Source organism: Podarcis raffonei, chromosome 1 (genome assembly GCF_027172205.1).
Source record: "Podarcis raffonei isolate rPodRaf1 chromosome 1, rPodRaf1.pri, whole genome shotgun sequence".
NCBI lineage: Eukaryota > Metazoa > Chordata > Lepidosauria > Squamata > Lacertidae > Podarcis > Podarcis raffonei.
In genome coordinates, this window is record NC_070602.1 from 57336331 (window position 1) to 57348447 (window position 12117).

General features: G+C 42.7%; 1 protein-coding gene across 2 annotated transcripts in view; it reads left to right on the top strand.

The window, feature by feature from the left end:
- ABTB2 (ankyrin repeat and BTB domain containing 2) overlaps positions 1-7970 on the top strand; it is a 148603-nt gene extending 140633 nt beyond the window's left edge. For both annotated transcript variants that reach the window (XM_053388200.1, XM_053388206.1), the window contains exons 14-17: positions 1271-1361; positions 2513-2581; positions 5799-5912; positions 7640-7970. In XM_053388200.1, coding sequence (XP_053244175.1) covers positions 1271-1361; positions 2513-2581; positions 5799-5912; positions 7640-7837 — 472 coding nt within the window. In that variant the 3' untranslated portion in view covers positions 7838-7970. The remainder of the gene's footprint in view (positions 1-1270; positions 1362-2512; positions 2582-5798; positions 5913-7639) is intronic.
- The last annotated feature ends 4147 nt before the right edge of the window (positions 7971-12117 follow it).

The window sequence follows — 12117 nt, forward strand, 5'->3', positions numbered from 1 at the left end:
TCCAAGATCAAGAAAGATAAATGGTTGAGTTGTTTACTCAAAGAAGTACCGTATTTTTTGCACCATAACACTCACTTTTTTCCTCCTAAAAAGTAAGGGGAAATGTCTGTGCGTGTTATGGAGGGAATGCCTACGGGTGGCATGCCTACGGATTTTCCTCCTCTAAAAACTATGTGCGTGTTATGGTCGGGTGCGTGTTATAGAGCGAAAAATACGGTAATCTCTATTTTAGTTTTTCACAATGCCAAGCTGTCATTTCTTTGAATATGGATGCAAGGAAGCATCGCTGTCTTGGCAGCTGTATTCTCCTCCATACATGTTAGTCTGTGTATCTGTCGCATCCGATCTACACATTCATGTGAACCATTCTTCAGCTTTTATTGATAACTTGAAATACTTAAGCTGTAGAAGGAGGATTAATGGATGGTTGCAGCTCAGAATGGCAGAGAGCAAGGCCAGAGGGAGGCTTTTCTTCTTTCAAGGAGAACAAGACTAAACAGGATTAGATATGGTATGTAGCAGGCATGGGAAACCGACTGCCTGTGGGTCTCATTAGACCTAACATGGCTTCTGGTTTTGGCCACAAGACCATTTTCTCAACTAGAACCGGCTGCCCATTACCTGTTGTCAGGTGCAGGGCAAGTAAAGGTACTGATGGAAAGGAACAACCTCAGGAAGGTTAAACTGTTCTCCCGGTTGTTTCTTGGAAAACATGCCCAGCATTCATCTCCTTTAAAATTTGACACCAAACCCAAGCTCCACAGGGATTGGTTTCACTTTGGAAGTTTAGATCAGGGCTCCAGAGGGGAGCCAGTTCCTGCTGAAAGCAGGGCTTGCAGTCAGCGATGCAAATGCAGACCCCATTGGGACTGTCTGTACTTGGATGCAGTCAGCTGATTGACAAGTATTTCATGTTTCACCAGAGTTGGATAAGATCACATATTAGCCAAAACCAGGCTTTGAAGGACAAGGGGAAATAATGAGAGGCAGGAGGGTGCATGCAATCGCACGGCTTGTTCCCGGCCTGGTCTCATGTTAAATCTTAATCAGTCCTCCATAACTTCATTCATATACCAGGAGCTAGTCAAAAAAATGGTTCTGCCTACATATTTTTAATTCTGCCTCTCATATGGATGTTTCTATCAAGAAAGAAGGTGTCATTGCAGCTCCTATAGCTATAGGCCCCTTTTTCACTTCACGTATAGAAAAATAATCTAAGCAAATGCAGCTTGAAAGGCTCTTTCTGAAATCTTTCCTCTTGCTTTCACAGGTTTAAGACACTGATGACCAATAAAACTGAACAAGACAGTCAAGGCAGCAAGACTGTAGAAATTAGTGATATGAAGTACAATATCTTCAAGGTATGTATTTAAGAATAATCTGCACTGTTACCCTTTTCAAATGCTAAAACTGAGTATGATTCAGAGGCATCATAGTCTTAAAAGTTTCAGGTTTAGGGGACCTGTCATTCAAAAGAATTAACAATTTTGGCTGAAGAAGCGGGTTTTGCTTATGTTCAAAAGAAGAAACCAATATAAATGAACTCTAAAATTCATTCATCAAACTGAGATCTACCCAAAATTCATTTGTCCAACCAAACGCTTTACTCCATCCCCGGTTACTTGTTGATGTGGGCAAAGTAGCTTGTGAATCAGAGATTGCTGAAATGCTCAGCAGCAGTTTTCATGTCATGGTGTCACTTTTTGCATTGGTGATGAACTGCTCTTACTTTTGTCCATGACAGCAAATGTATGTATACCAGAGATAACTGAGACTTCTAGCACAGCTCAAACTGTACTTGTGTAAACAGTCACCAAAATCTGCTGAAAGTTACAAGGCATAATTTTTATGCCATGTTAAGCAAGTTAGGTCTGAATAGAGTCAGAAAATGTGCAGCCTTTGTGTTGAATCTGTTTAATGGTCAAAAGGTTAAAAGGATTGGAATATTTAACTTTTACTCTCTTTTTCAAACATCTGCAAACCTTAATGTCCAGTATGTCATGAAAAGGGAGAGTTGGCATTGGCATATAAACAAAAATATACACCACTGAAATCCAGCACTCAGGAGCTCTTCCCACTTTCCAGATCTGTTTTTAAAGATCTACGGGAAAATGTGTTGAGGCTGGAAAACTGAAAGCCTAAAAGTAACATTCTGTAGAACTGACACAAGGATCTATTTATTTGCACTCTTTCCTCAGCCATCAATCACTTATTTTTTGTGCTTTGGCTATATAGGAAAAATGCAGTTGCAGCTCAGTTTGCAAAGTGGAGACATTCTGTATTTTAATCTTGAGCTGAGCTGTAATTGCTATGTTTGCATCCAGACTTTGCTGGCCAGACCGGTCCATCGCCAGAGTTGAATAGTAAAGATATAGAAAATGCTTTAATAGAAAATGCTTTAATTTATAATCACTGAAAGTTTCTGTATTGGGAGCCAAGTTGCTGTGTGAGTTTCCCAAGGCAAACCTGCGAGTTCGTATTTCTCACTGTTTTGGCTGTGTTCCTATTTCAGATGCTGATGCAATATTTATATTATGGAGGAACAGAATCTATGGAAATTCCTACTGCTGATATTTTAGAGGTGAGAGCATTTCTCCCAATCCCTTTCAGTCTATTGCAATGGTTCTCAAAGGGTGTGGCAGGAGAGGATGGCAAGTGTGGCAGGAAGATTCAAGGACAATTACAGAAACATTTAAACATTTCAGTATAGTTTAGTATAGTATAGTTTCACCGATCCCCCCCCCCCGAATATGGATAGGTATCTTTTCAAAATGAGAGCAAGAGCATCAAGTGATTCTGAGGACAATCCTGGTTGCCATTTATCATTATATTTTGGGAATGATTCATGTTCTTATGTAGCTGCATTGTTTTATACTTTCTGGATGTCCTGTGATCATGTTATAAAATAGTCGTGCTCTGTGTTATAAATCAAGCATTTCTAGGAGTTGTTTCTTTATGTTTTCCAATGTATTTCTGATCAATAAGAAATTCGGTGTGGTGTGAGCAAATATTTATTCTGAAAGTGCGGCCCAGAGAAAAATAGTTTGAGAACCACTGGTCTGTTGTCATCTTGTGCTGGTTCAGGATTATTTAGTTATTTATATACCAATAAACCATAAGCACACTTCAAAGCAGTTTGCATTATAAAGATACAATAAAAGCCTTCAAATGTTAAAAACAATTTAAAAGGAAAAAGGTTAAAAACATTATGGAAGGATGAACTCTTAATTGCCTGCATAGGACTGGTGGGATAGAAATGTTAGTATCAATAATATTGAGGACGTGTATCTATACCACAAAATTTGTGCTTTGCAGGCACACTGCGCTGTTTGACAAATGATTTCCTAAAAGTTTAGATTCAGTGCCCATGTGATATATTCTGAAACTAAAAGAGCACTTCCCTGTTTAGGGAAGCTTTTAATGTTTGACAGACTGTTGTATTTTAATATTTTGTTGGAAGCCACGCAGAGTGGCTGGGGAAGCCCAGCCAGATGGGCGGGGTATAAATAAAATAATAATAATTAATTATTATTATTATTAATAATAATAATAATAATAATAATAATAGGATGAGAAAAAGTGATACTCTGAGGACAGAGAGTCCACTTTGTGGCTCAGTGACTGGAAATGGGGAGCCCGTAGACTAGCTGATTTGTGCATTTATGTAGAAAATTAATAGTACAAGGTTCAAGTTAGGTGGAAGTTCATTTTTGTCAATTTAACATACTGAGTCAGCTAGATGAAAATCTACAACCAGGTTGTTATAATTTACAGGCATGGCCATTCAGCAAGGATGATGGGAGTTGTAGTTCAGCATCCCCTGGAAGGCCAAAGATTCCCCACACTTTGTTAGATGCTCCACAGTTTTGGAATCTGGGGAGCATTATGTCTGCTGTTTCTTTTTTTCAATCTGTATTTGCCGCTTACCTCTTATCCTGATGTTTTAAGCTGTTATTTTTAAAGGCTAGTCCATGTTTCCAGCTGTATCTTATTGCCCTGTTTGTGAGATTCATTGAAACAAAACACAGTTTAGAAGAGCATCCAGCAAAAAAAAGCCATGTGATGCGCAGGTGTGAAAACTCAAAATGTGATCAAATTGCATCACAGCATGAGTAGGGAGAGTTCATTATGGAAGAAAATGGCACAGACATGCCATGACACACACGTGTTGCAGCTGGTCTAGACTAGTTTAGGATTGCTCCATGCTGCTTTATTCTGTATTGTTTTGCTTTGAGGTCAAGGCTGTTCACTTTTAACTTTTTCTACGGTACCAATCAGTGTACACAGAGCCTCAACTGAAAAATAACAACAGTGTGACAAAAATAGGCATGAGATTGCAATTGGCAACATGGAAACAAAAGAGAAAGGGGGGAAGAGAGAAAGGGGCAGCAACAGAGAAATGTGGGGTAAATGCAGCTTTACATAGTTAAAACCCTTTAAAGCTCAGGGGAGGATCAAGGACTAATGGCAAGGGTGAGATTTAAAGAAGGGATTTGAAGGAGATAAAATACTACATGCACCTTTAGGAAGGGTGTATGGGATAATGGGTAGAGTCACAACAGAGTGCAATAGACCTTTGGGAAGCTGAGACTGGCTCAGTTTAAGGAGCACCAGAGATTGTGAGGGAAGCAAGCAATTGGGTTTTAAGAAGGAGGGTGTGATAAATGAGTATAGACTGAGAATGTTTGGGGGGGAGAGAAAATGGCAGTCATCACAGACACAGGTGAATGGCCAGAGCACAGCAGAATTTAAGCTGACCAGACTGAGAGAAGTTGGAGGGCTTTTGGGGAGAAGTGACACAGCTGTGTAACCAACGCAAAGGAGAGGGAGGTCTTAGAGATAAAGACAAGACTGCCTACGTGGTCAGGAGGAAAGGTTGCTGAGAGATATGGAGAGTAATCAAGGAGAATTAGCCCTGGCAGGAAAGATAAGCAGTTCAGCCTGATACACATGGAATTTGAAACAGCGATTAGACATTCAGGGAGATGGAGGGGGAGAGGTGTGGGGTATGCAATTCCAGTTCCCTATAACTTTGGAGGGCTTAAACCTGATCCAGCCATTCAGATACACACATAGTACAGTACTCCACATAACTGGACTGCCTCATAATATGTGTGGGGATTATTTGTTGAGTGGACTCCTCCGTGAAAATTTCCAATACTTAAAATAAATGGCTAAATTCTGGATTTTACTGTTGTGCAGCACATAGCCGAGCAATTGTTTTTTAAGTGTTCCTCCTATAGAAAGCTCTGTAAACAGTAAAACTAGTACATCCATGGAGAGAGCTGAACTAAACTTCTTAATGCCCTGCTTTCCTACATGCATTGCATTTTGTTTTGTTTTGTTTTGTTTTGTGAGGGAATACACCTTCAGTCTAAAGTGGGACAGCCATAGTACGCTACCAAAACACTCTTACATCTTACTCTGTGTTATCTGTGGACTTAATGTCCATATTGGATTAACTGGCACATCTCCCTGACATTTCTCTCTCTCTAATAGACAAGAGAAATTATGACAGGGGCATTTTCAGGCAAGTTAACCCTCCTGCAATTCAAAGGAGGATTCTACCATCTGTAGAGCTGAACATTTTGATTAAGGCTTTGGGAGATGCTTCCTGACCCATTAATGCTGTAGCTCAAGAATAAGGAAAAGCGCCAATTACACAGTTCAGTTTTGCAAGGAAGTTGGAAGGCTGTGCAAAAACAAAACAAGTTTCGGTTTTGCTTCCTTGATGTGCACAGCTTCCCTTGTCAATCACCCGTTGTCATCTTCAGTGACTTCTCTTTCATCCTCACTAGCTGCTCTCCGCTGCCAGCCTATTCCAGTTGGACGGCCTCCAGAGACACTGTGAAATACTTTGCGCCCAAACCATCAGCACCGAAAGCTGCGTCAACATCTATAAATATGCCAAGGTAAAGGACCAGCCCTCTTCCGTTCAGCCTCAATAAGACTTGCAAGTGTTTTCAGGTCCTGTGAACGTAAGAATAGCCCTGCTTGATCAGAGCAAGGAGTAATCTAGTTTTGCTCCTCGTTTCAATCAGTGGCTGGGCAGCTTTGCTTTTGGAGAAGTCCAGAAGGACACAGTTCACCACTTCTTGCTTGTCCACAACAAGCAAGTATGCTGTATTTGAATTATGTCGACTGAGCAATCCCAGACTAGATGCTCCTTTGCATAGAAGAACATTAAGGGGTGGTATTTGATTAAATAATACAATGAGCGAAATGACTTCCCACTTGTGCCCACTCCACTCACCTCTAGAGCAGATTTGGGGGTAGCATGGGGTATACACAGAGGAAGGAGAGAAGGGAAGTCCCATTGCACAAGCAGAGGAGTTGTTGCGTTGGCTCAGTTATTTAGTTGAATGCCACCCACGGAAACTGGGATGTCAGTGACATCGTGCCGTGGAGAAAGTTTCTAGCAGTCCATCTTCTAAGCTCCCATTTGCAGTGTGAAGTGGAGCAGCTAAGGCACAGACTTGCCACTTTGCTGCTCGGAGAAAAGGAGAGAAAAGGCAGTGTTGTTGTGATGATGCACACGTTATCAGCAGCAGCAAATGGTCTTAACAAGTTAGAGTCAACTAACTGTTAGGTCTTGTTCATAAATCCTACATTGGTCTATCTATCTGTGGCAGGATTCCTATCCCACAAGCAGCTCCATGGCTTGTAGATGCTCAGCAGATGTTTTCAATCAGCAGTGCATCTTCCTTCTAGGGAAAGTGTCACTTGTTTAATTTCTGCCCAGCACCCCATTATTAAAAGCACCAGAATCATGTTAAGAAGCAGGCAGTAACTCCAGCATGAACCGGGGTACGATGCAGGTGTTGCATCATGGTGACACAAGTGACTGGGCCTGGTATATCCAACACCACAACCATTTTTCAAATATTTATTGCTTCTTCGTTGGAACTTTCACTTCTATGAACTGGGAAGAAGGTGGACTTTATGACGCCCATGTTATATTTTTCAGGGTGCTGTGGAAGGGAAACACCAGAAACAGACTCCCTCATCATACATACTTTTTATCAAGACATATCATCAGAACGTTTTTCTACCAGTAATCTACTGGCAGCCCAGTAGATTATAAATAATCAGGGGCTGGAACCATCTTTCCCAACACAGCAGCAGGGTACCTTAGAGTAGCTCTTGTGTGTTTTATTAAACGTCCACTTTTTCTACGGCTCATCGTATATGCACAGAATTTCTTTGACTGCTAATACCATGTGCCATCTGGTACTGCTCATTATGCTGTCATGGGGTGCCACATGGATTGCACCCTCACATAACAAAACAGGTATCATCTTGGCTATTTCATTGACCAGCTGCTCTTTTCCTTTAAGAGTTACTTGACTTTGGCTCAACAAGCAGCAGGAGATCACAAAGGGATTAGAAAGAGGGAGACTTTTACCCTCTTTAAAATATCCTAGTAGAACTGTCCCCCCCAAACACACACACACAGGGGACAGAAAATATTCGTTAACCCCGGGATTAATATCCTCTTAACCATTTGCTGTCAGCATTTAAGCCTCCCCATACACTGAAGCTGTCTGAGTGGGTGGGGGAGAGAGAGGCGATAATTGACAGCTGCATAAAAAATCCCACTTTATCCGCCAATCTGACATGACGCTCTTCTGTTTTTCAGATCCACAGTGCCCAGGAACTAGTCTGTTTCTGCGAGGGCTTCTTCCTCAAACACATGAGTGCCTTGTTGGACCAGGAGCCTTTCAAACAGCTCATCTACGGCAGGAACAGTAAAGTTCAGGGTCTGGATCCCCTGCAGGACTTGCAGTCCACACTGGCCAGCAGACTTCATTCCATTTACATCACCTCAAGGGTGTGATTGCCAAGAGGAACTACAGTGACCCTGTCTGGATAAGCTGGGATGCTCAAAGCACTTGCTCATCTAACTGCACTAGGGTGGGATTTTGGCCCAAATTTGCTGGCTTACCTCGCCGGCAACTGGATTGCTGAAAGTTCCCAGTACAAAAGACCTGACCATTCACTGTGCAGCTGAGATTTATAGGCACGGACACCCAAAGCAAATACTCCAGTCTAGCTCAGGAAACCTTGCTTGCTGGATTAGAAGCTGCAAGTGTAAATCATTCAGGCAGGAAAACATGCAGTCTGTTGCGTTTTTGTGAAGGAGATGCACATTCTGAAGTATGTTGTAATGTACATTCTCTACCACATTTAGTCGCACGTCAACAGCTTGTTTGGGTGTGACAAAACTGAACCGGTACCTTAATGCTTTGATCTGTACTGAAAATTAGATGGCAGGGTTGGGAAGTCGCTAACTGGGAACAAAACTCCTCCCTAACACCCAGGGCTTTTTTTCAGCTGGAACTCAGTTCCAGCACCTCTCAGGTGGGTGCCATTGCCATTCTAAAAGAACGAGGGAGGAGTTCATGGTGAGTTCTGGCACCTCTTTTTCTAGAAAAATAGCACTGCTAACACCCAACACTTTTGTCAAGGGTTGCTTCCACCTTTGCATTCTCTACTGGATGAACATTTAGGGTGGAATATTTTAAAAACTGGGACATCATGCCATCTATGCAAAGCGCTCACTGTTTGGGGAGAGATTTGCAAGTGAACGATGCATCTTCTGTGAAGGGCGTATTGTTAATAGACTAAAGGAGGAAAAGGATAGAGGGGAGCTGTATAGGAGCAAGGGGGAGAGAGATGTGTTGCAAATGTATTTGTAGAGCGTGGATGGGGAACCTGTGGCTCTCCAGGTCTTGCTGGCCTCAAACTCCCATCAGCCTCAGCCAGCATGGCCAGTCTTGAGGGATGATTGGAGTTGCAGTCCCACAGTATCCAGATGGCCACAGGCTCCCCACCCCTGTTGTAGTGTTTCAGGGAAGTTACTAGAAGTGTAATAGAAATGTGGGACTGCTTGGTGTGAATATATGTTTTAGAGGCAAGGAAAGTTTTTCTCCACAATCATATCTAGTTTTTTTCCAACCCTGTGAACTGCCCTCCTCACGCGCTGAAGCATTTTCGTTTTAACATGTCATTGGGAGGTTGGGAGAGCATTCAGTACAAAACCAAACATCTTTGTAAATGATTATTTCATCAGTTTTGAGGATGATAAAGGTCAAAGCACTTCAGCGTATTATGGCTGAGAAAATTAACTCTGAGGTAGACACCTTTTCTCAGGCATCAAGCCTACTTTCTTGCATCTCTCACTCACCACTGAACCATTTGTCTCTCTCTACTTCATCTTTCTGCATAATACACCAACATCACACAGTACTGAAATGTCATTGCTGCCAAGGTAAAAGAATTCAGCCCTTCAAAAAGCCAGGAGGAACTTCATGAGCAGCACATGTTGAAAGTGGGCCAGGAATAGGGAGAGGGTCAGAATGCTGAAAGTTAAAAAATGCTCAGTGCAAACAGGCTCTTGCACAGTAGCTGTCCGAGGCAGTTGTTAAACTAGGTGGTAAGATTATACACCCTTCAATCAATCACTTTTGAAATTTGGACCAGAAACGAACCCACAAATTCACATTTCCCTCCCTGACCCCAGAAATCACAGAAAAGGTCAAGCTTGTTTGGGAATATCCCCAAAAGTTGTAATTCTGGAAAATAATTTTGAGAAAGCTGTTTCAGCTATCTGTACAAAAAAAAATATTATAGATTCTGTTGCATTGCTGTAATGTTGTCTGCTACATTAACTGTACATTAATGTCACTTATGTAAATGTACCATATTTTATTAACAACATAACTTTTGTTAAACTTTACAGATGGTATAAGCTCAGTTATTTTAAGGCGGCTAGGGAATGCATTATGATGAAAAGGAAGAGATAAAAACAAGAGTGCCTTATGATAAACTATGCATGAGATGGGCTCTGCATACACAAACACACTCAGGAAAATAGATTTTCTTCCAAATTCTGTGCTCAGCTAGGACTGGGCGAATGGCATGCAGGTAGTCTTGTTTCAACAGCTAAACAGTTTCTTTGATACTACTGCCTTCTTAATGCCCTACTAGCCTTGGTTATGCCATCCCATAGAAAGAAGAGCTTTCAGCAAGGAATGGAGTTTTGAGGTTTACAGGAAAGGTTTCAGCTGCTGGTTTTCAGCTGAAAGAATCCTTAAAGCAGAGCTTCCTTGCTACTTCTGAGATGGCCAGTAGTTCAGGGTAAGTGTTGCTATCCCCTCTGTAGAAAATTGCATGCTTAAGTTTGCACCTGTGGTCTCAAGCCCCTACATCCATTTGACTCCTATGAAAATGGGATTATGGCAGCCAATGTACCCCAAATGAAGAAAGGGGAACTGTCCCTTTAAGAGCCTGAAGCACCCAAATGCTCAGCTTCTTCCACCACAGTATTCAAAAGATGGGGTTATTGCTCCTGTTGAAATCTGTCCTGTTTCACAGCTCTCAAAAGGATAGAAGTCCAATCTCTTCTAAGAGATTGTTCCCTGCTAGAAATCTCCCAGGACTGGGATTATCACCTCACTCACTTGCCTTCAAATGAAGCCTGTAGACCAAGGCTGGCCAAAGGCATTTTACTGTCTGAGGCAGAACAGCAAATGATGTCATCACTCCCCCTACACACCTTCTACCAGTCAAGGTACATAGGGTACCTTCAGGTACCTGAAGCAGATCAAATCACACAAGTGCCTCCCCCCACTTCCCTAGTAGTAAAAATGTTGTTGTTTAGTCGTTTAGTCGTGTCCGACTCCTCGTGACCCCATGGACCAGAGCATGCCAGGCACTCCTGTCTTCCACTGCCTCCCGCAGTTTGGTCAGGCTCATGTTTGTAGCTTCGAGAACACTATCCAACCAACTTGTCCTCTGTCGTCCCCTTCTTCTTGTGCCCTCCATCTTTCCCAACATCAGGGTCCTTTCCAGGGAGTCTTCTCTTCTCATGAGGTAGTCACAGTATTGGAGCCTCAGCTTCACGATCTGTCCTTCCAGTGAGCACTCAGGGCTGATTTCCTTAAGAATGGAGAGGTTTGATCTTCTTGCAGTCCATGGGACTCTCAAGAGTCTCCTCCAGCACCATAATTCAAAAGCATCAATTCTTCGGCGATCAGCCTTCTTGATGGTCCAGCTCTCACTTCCATACATCACTACTGGGAAAACCATGGCTTTTACTATACGGACCTTTGTTGGCAAGGTGATGTCTCTGCTTTTTAAGATGCGGTCTAGGTTTGTCATTGCTTTTCTCCCAAGAAGCAGGCATCTTTTAATTTCGTGACTGCTGTCACCATCTGCAGTGATCAGGGAGCCCAAAAAAGTAAAAAAAAAGTAGTAAAAATACCCAACAATAATAATTTAAATAGCTAAGAATTTGCTGTCCTTTCAGGACACGCAAACTCTTTAGCAGCTGGCTCACGTCACCTAACGGTAGGGCCGGTTCCTGACCCAGCAGCTCGGCCAGAGGCTTAGACAGAAAGTAGCCCCAATGAAAAAGTGGCTGCTTCTAGGAAGAGGAAGAGGAAGGTTAAGACACATGCACCCAGCATTCCACACACTTAAGTTTCACTGATGCAACAGGAGCTCCATTTCCTCTCCTCCCTCTAGCACACCCCCAAAATCTGCTCCAGAGGGTCCCCTGTAGCAGATTTCTGAGGGTGTATGAAGTCCTATTATGTGCATAGAAGCCGAGGCGCAGCATTAAATAGCGCCCATGGGTTACAATCCAAATAAGGGTGGAAGGGGTTTATTATGCGCGCAAGGAAGAAAATGGTATCTGTAGTTGGAATGTTGCTTGTTTTGCTGCAGGTGTTCTTTCTGCCGAGAAGGAAAGCCCCTTAATTTATGTTTTCATTTTCAAGTCAGCTTGCCTCTTTGTCAGGACAAAGCACCATAGCAAACACACCAAATTCAGGCTGTACCTGTTTTTCTCTCTAGCCTACACATGTCTCTATGGACTGTGGCCATAAGCAAAGTCTAGGAGAGCAACCCAAACTTGCCAAGCCTAATGCACACTGTATCCTCCGGGGGCTTGGCTATAACCACAGGCTGCAGCTCCTGAATGAGCTTCCACTGCCATGCACATCCCCTAGGAAACCCCTCCCCCCCTCCATTCCCCCTTAGAAGCTTGATGCTTCCTGACATGGCCTGCAGCTATCAGAGTAGGCCAGAGCAGAAGCCATTTGGGGGTTAGTT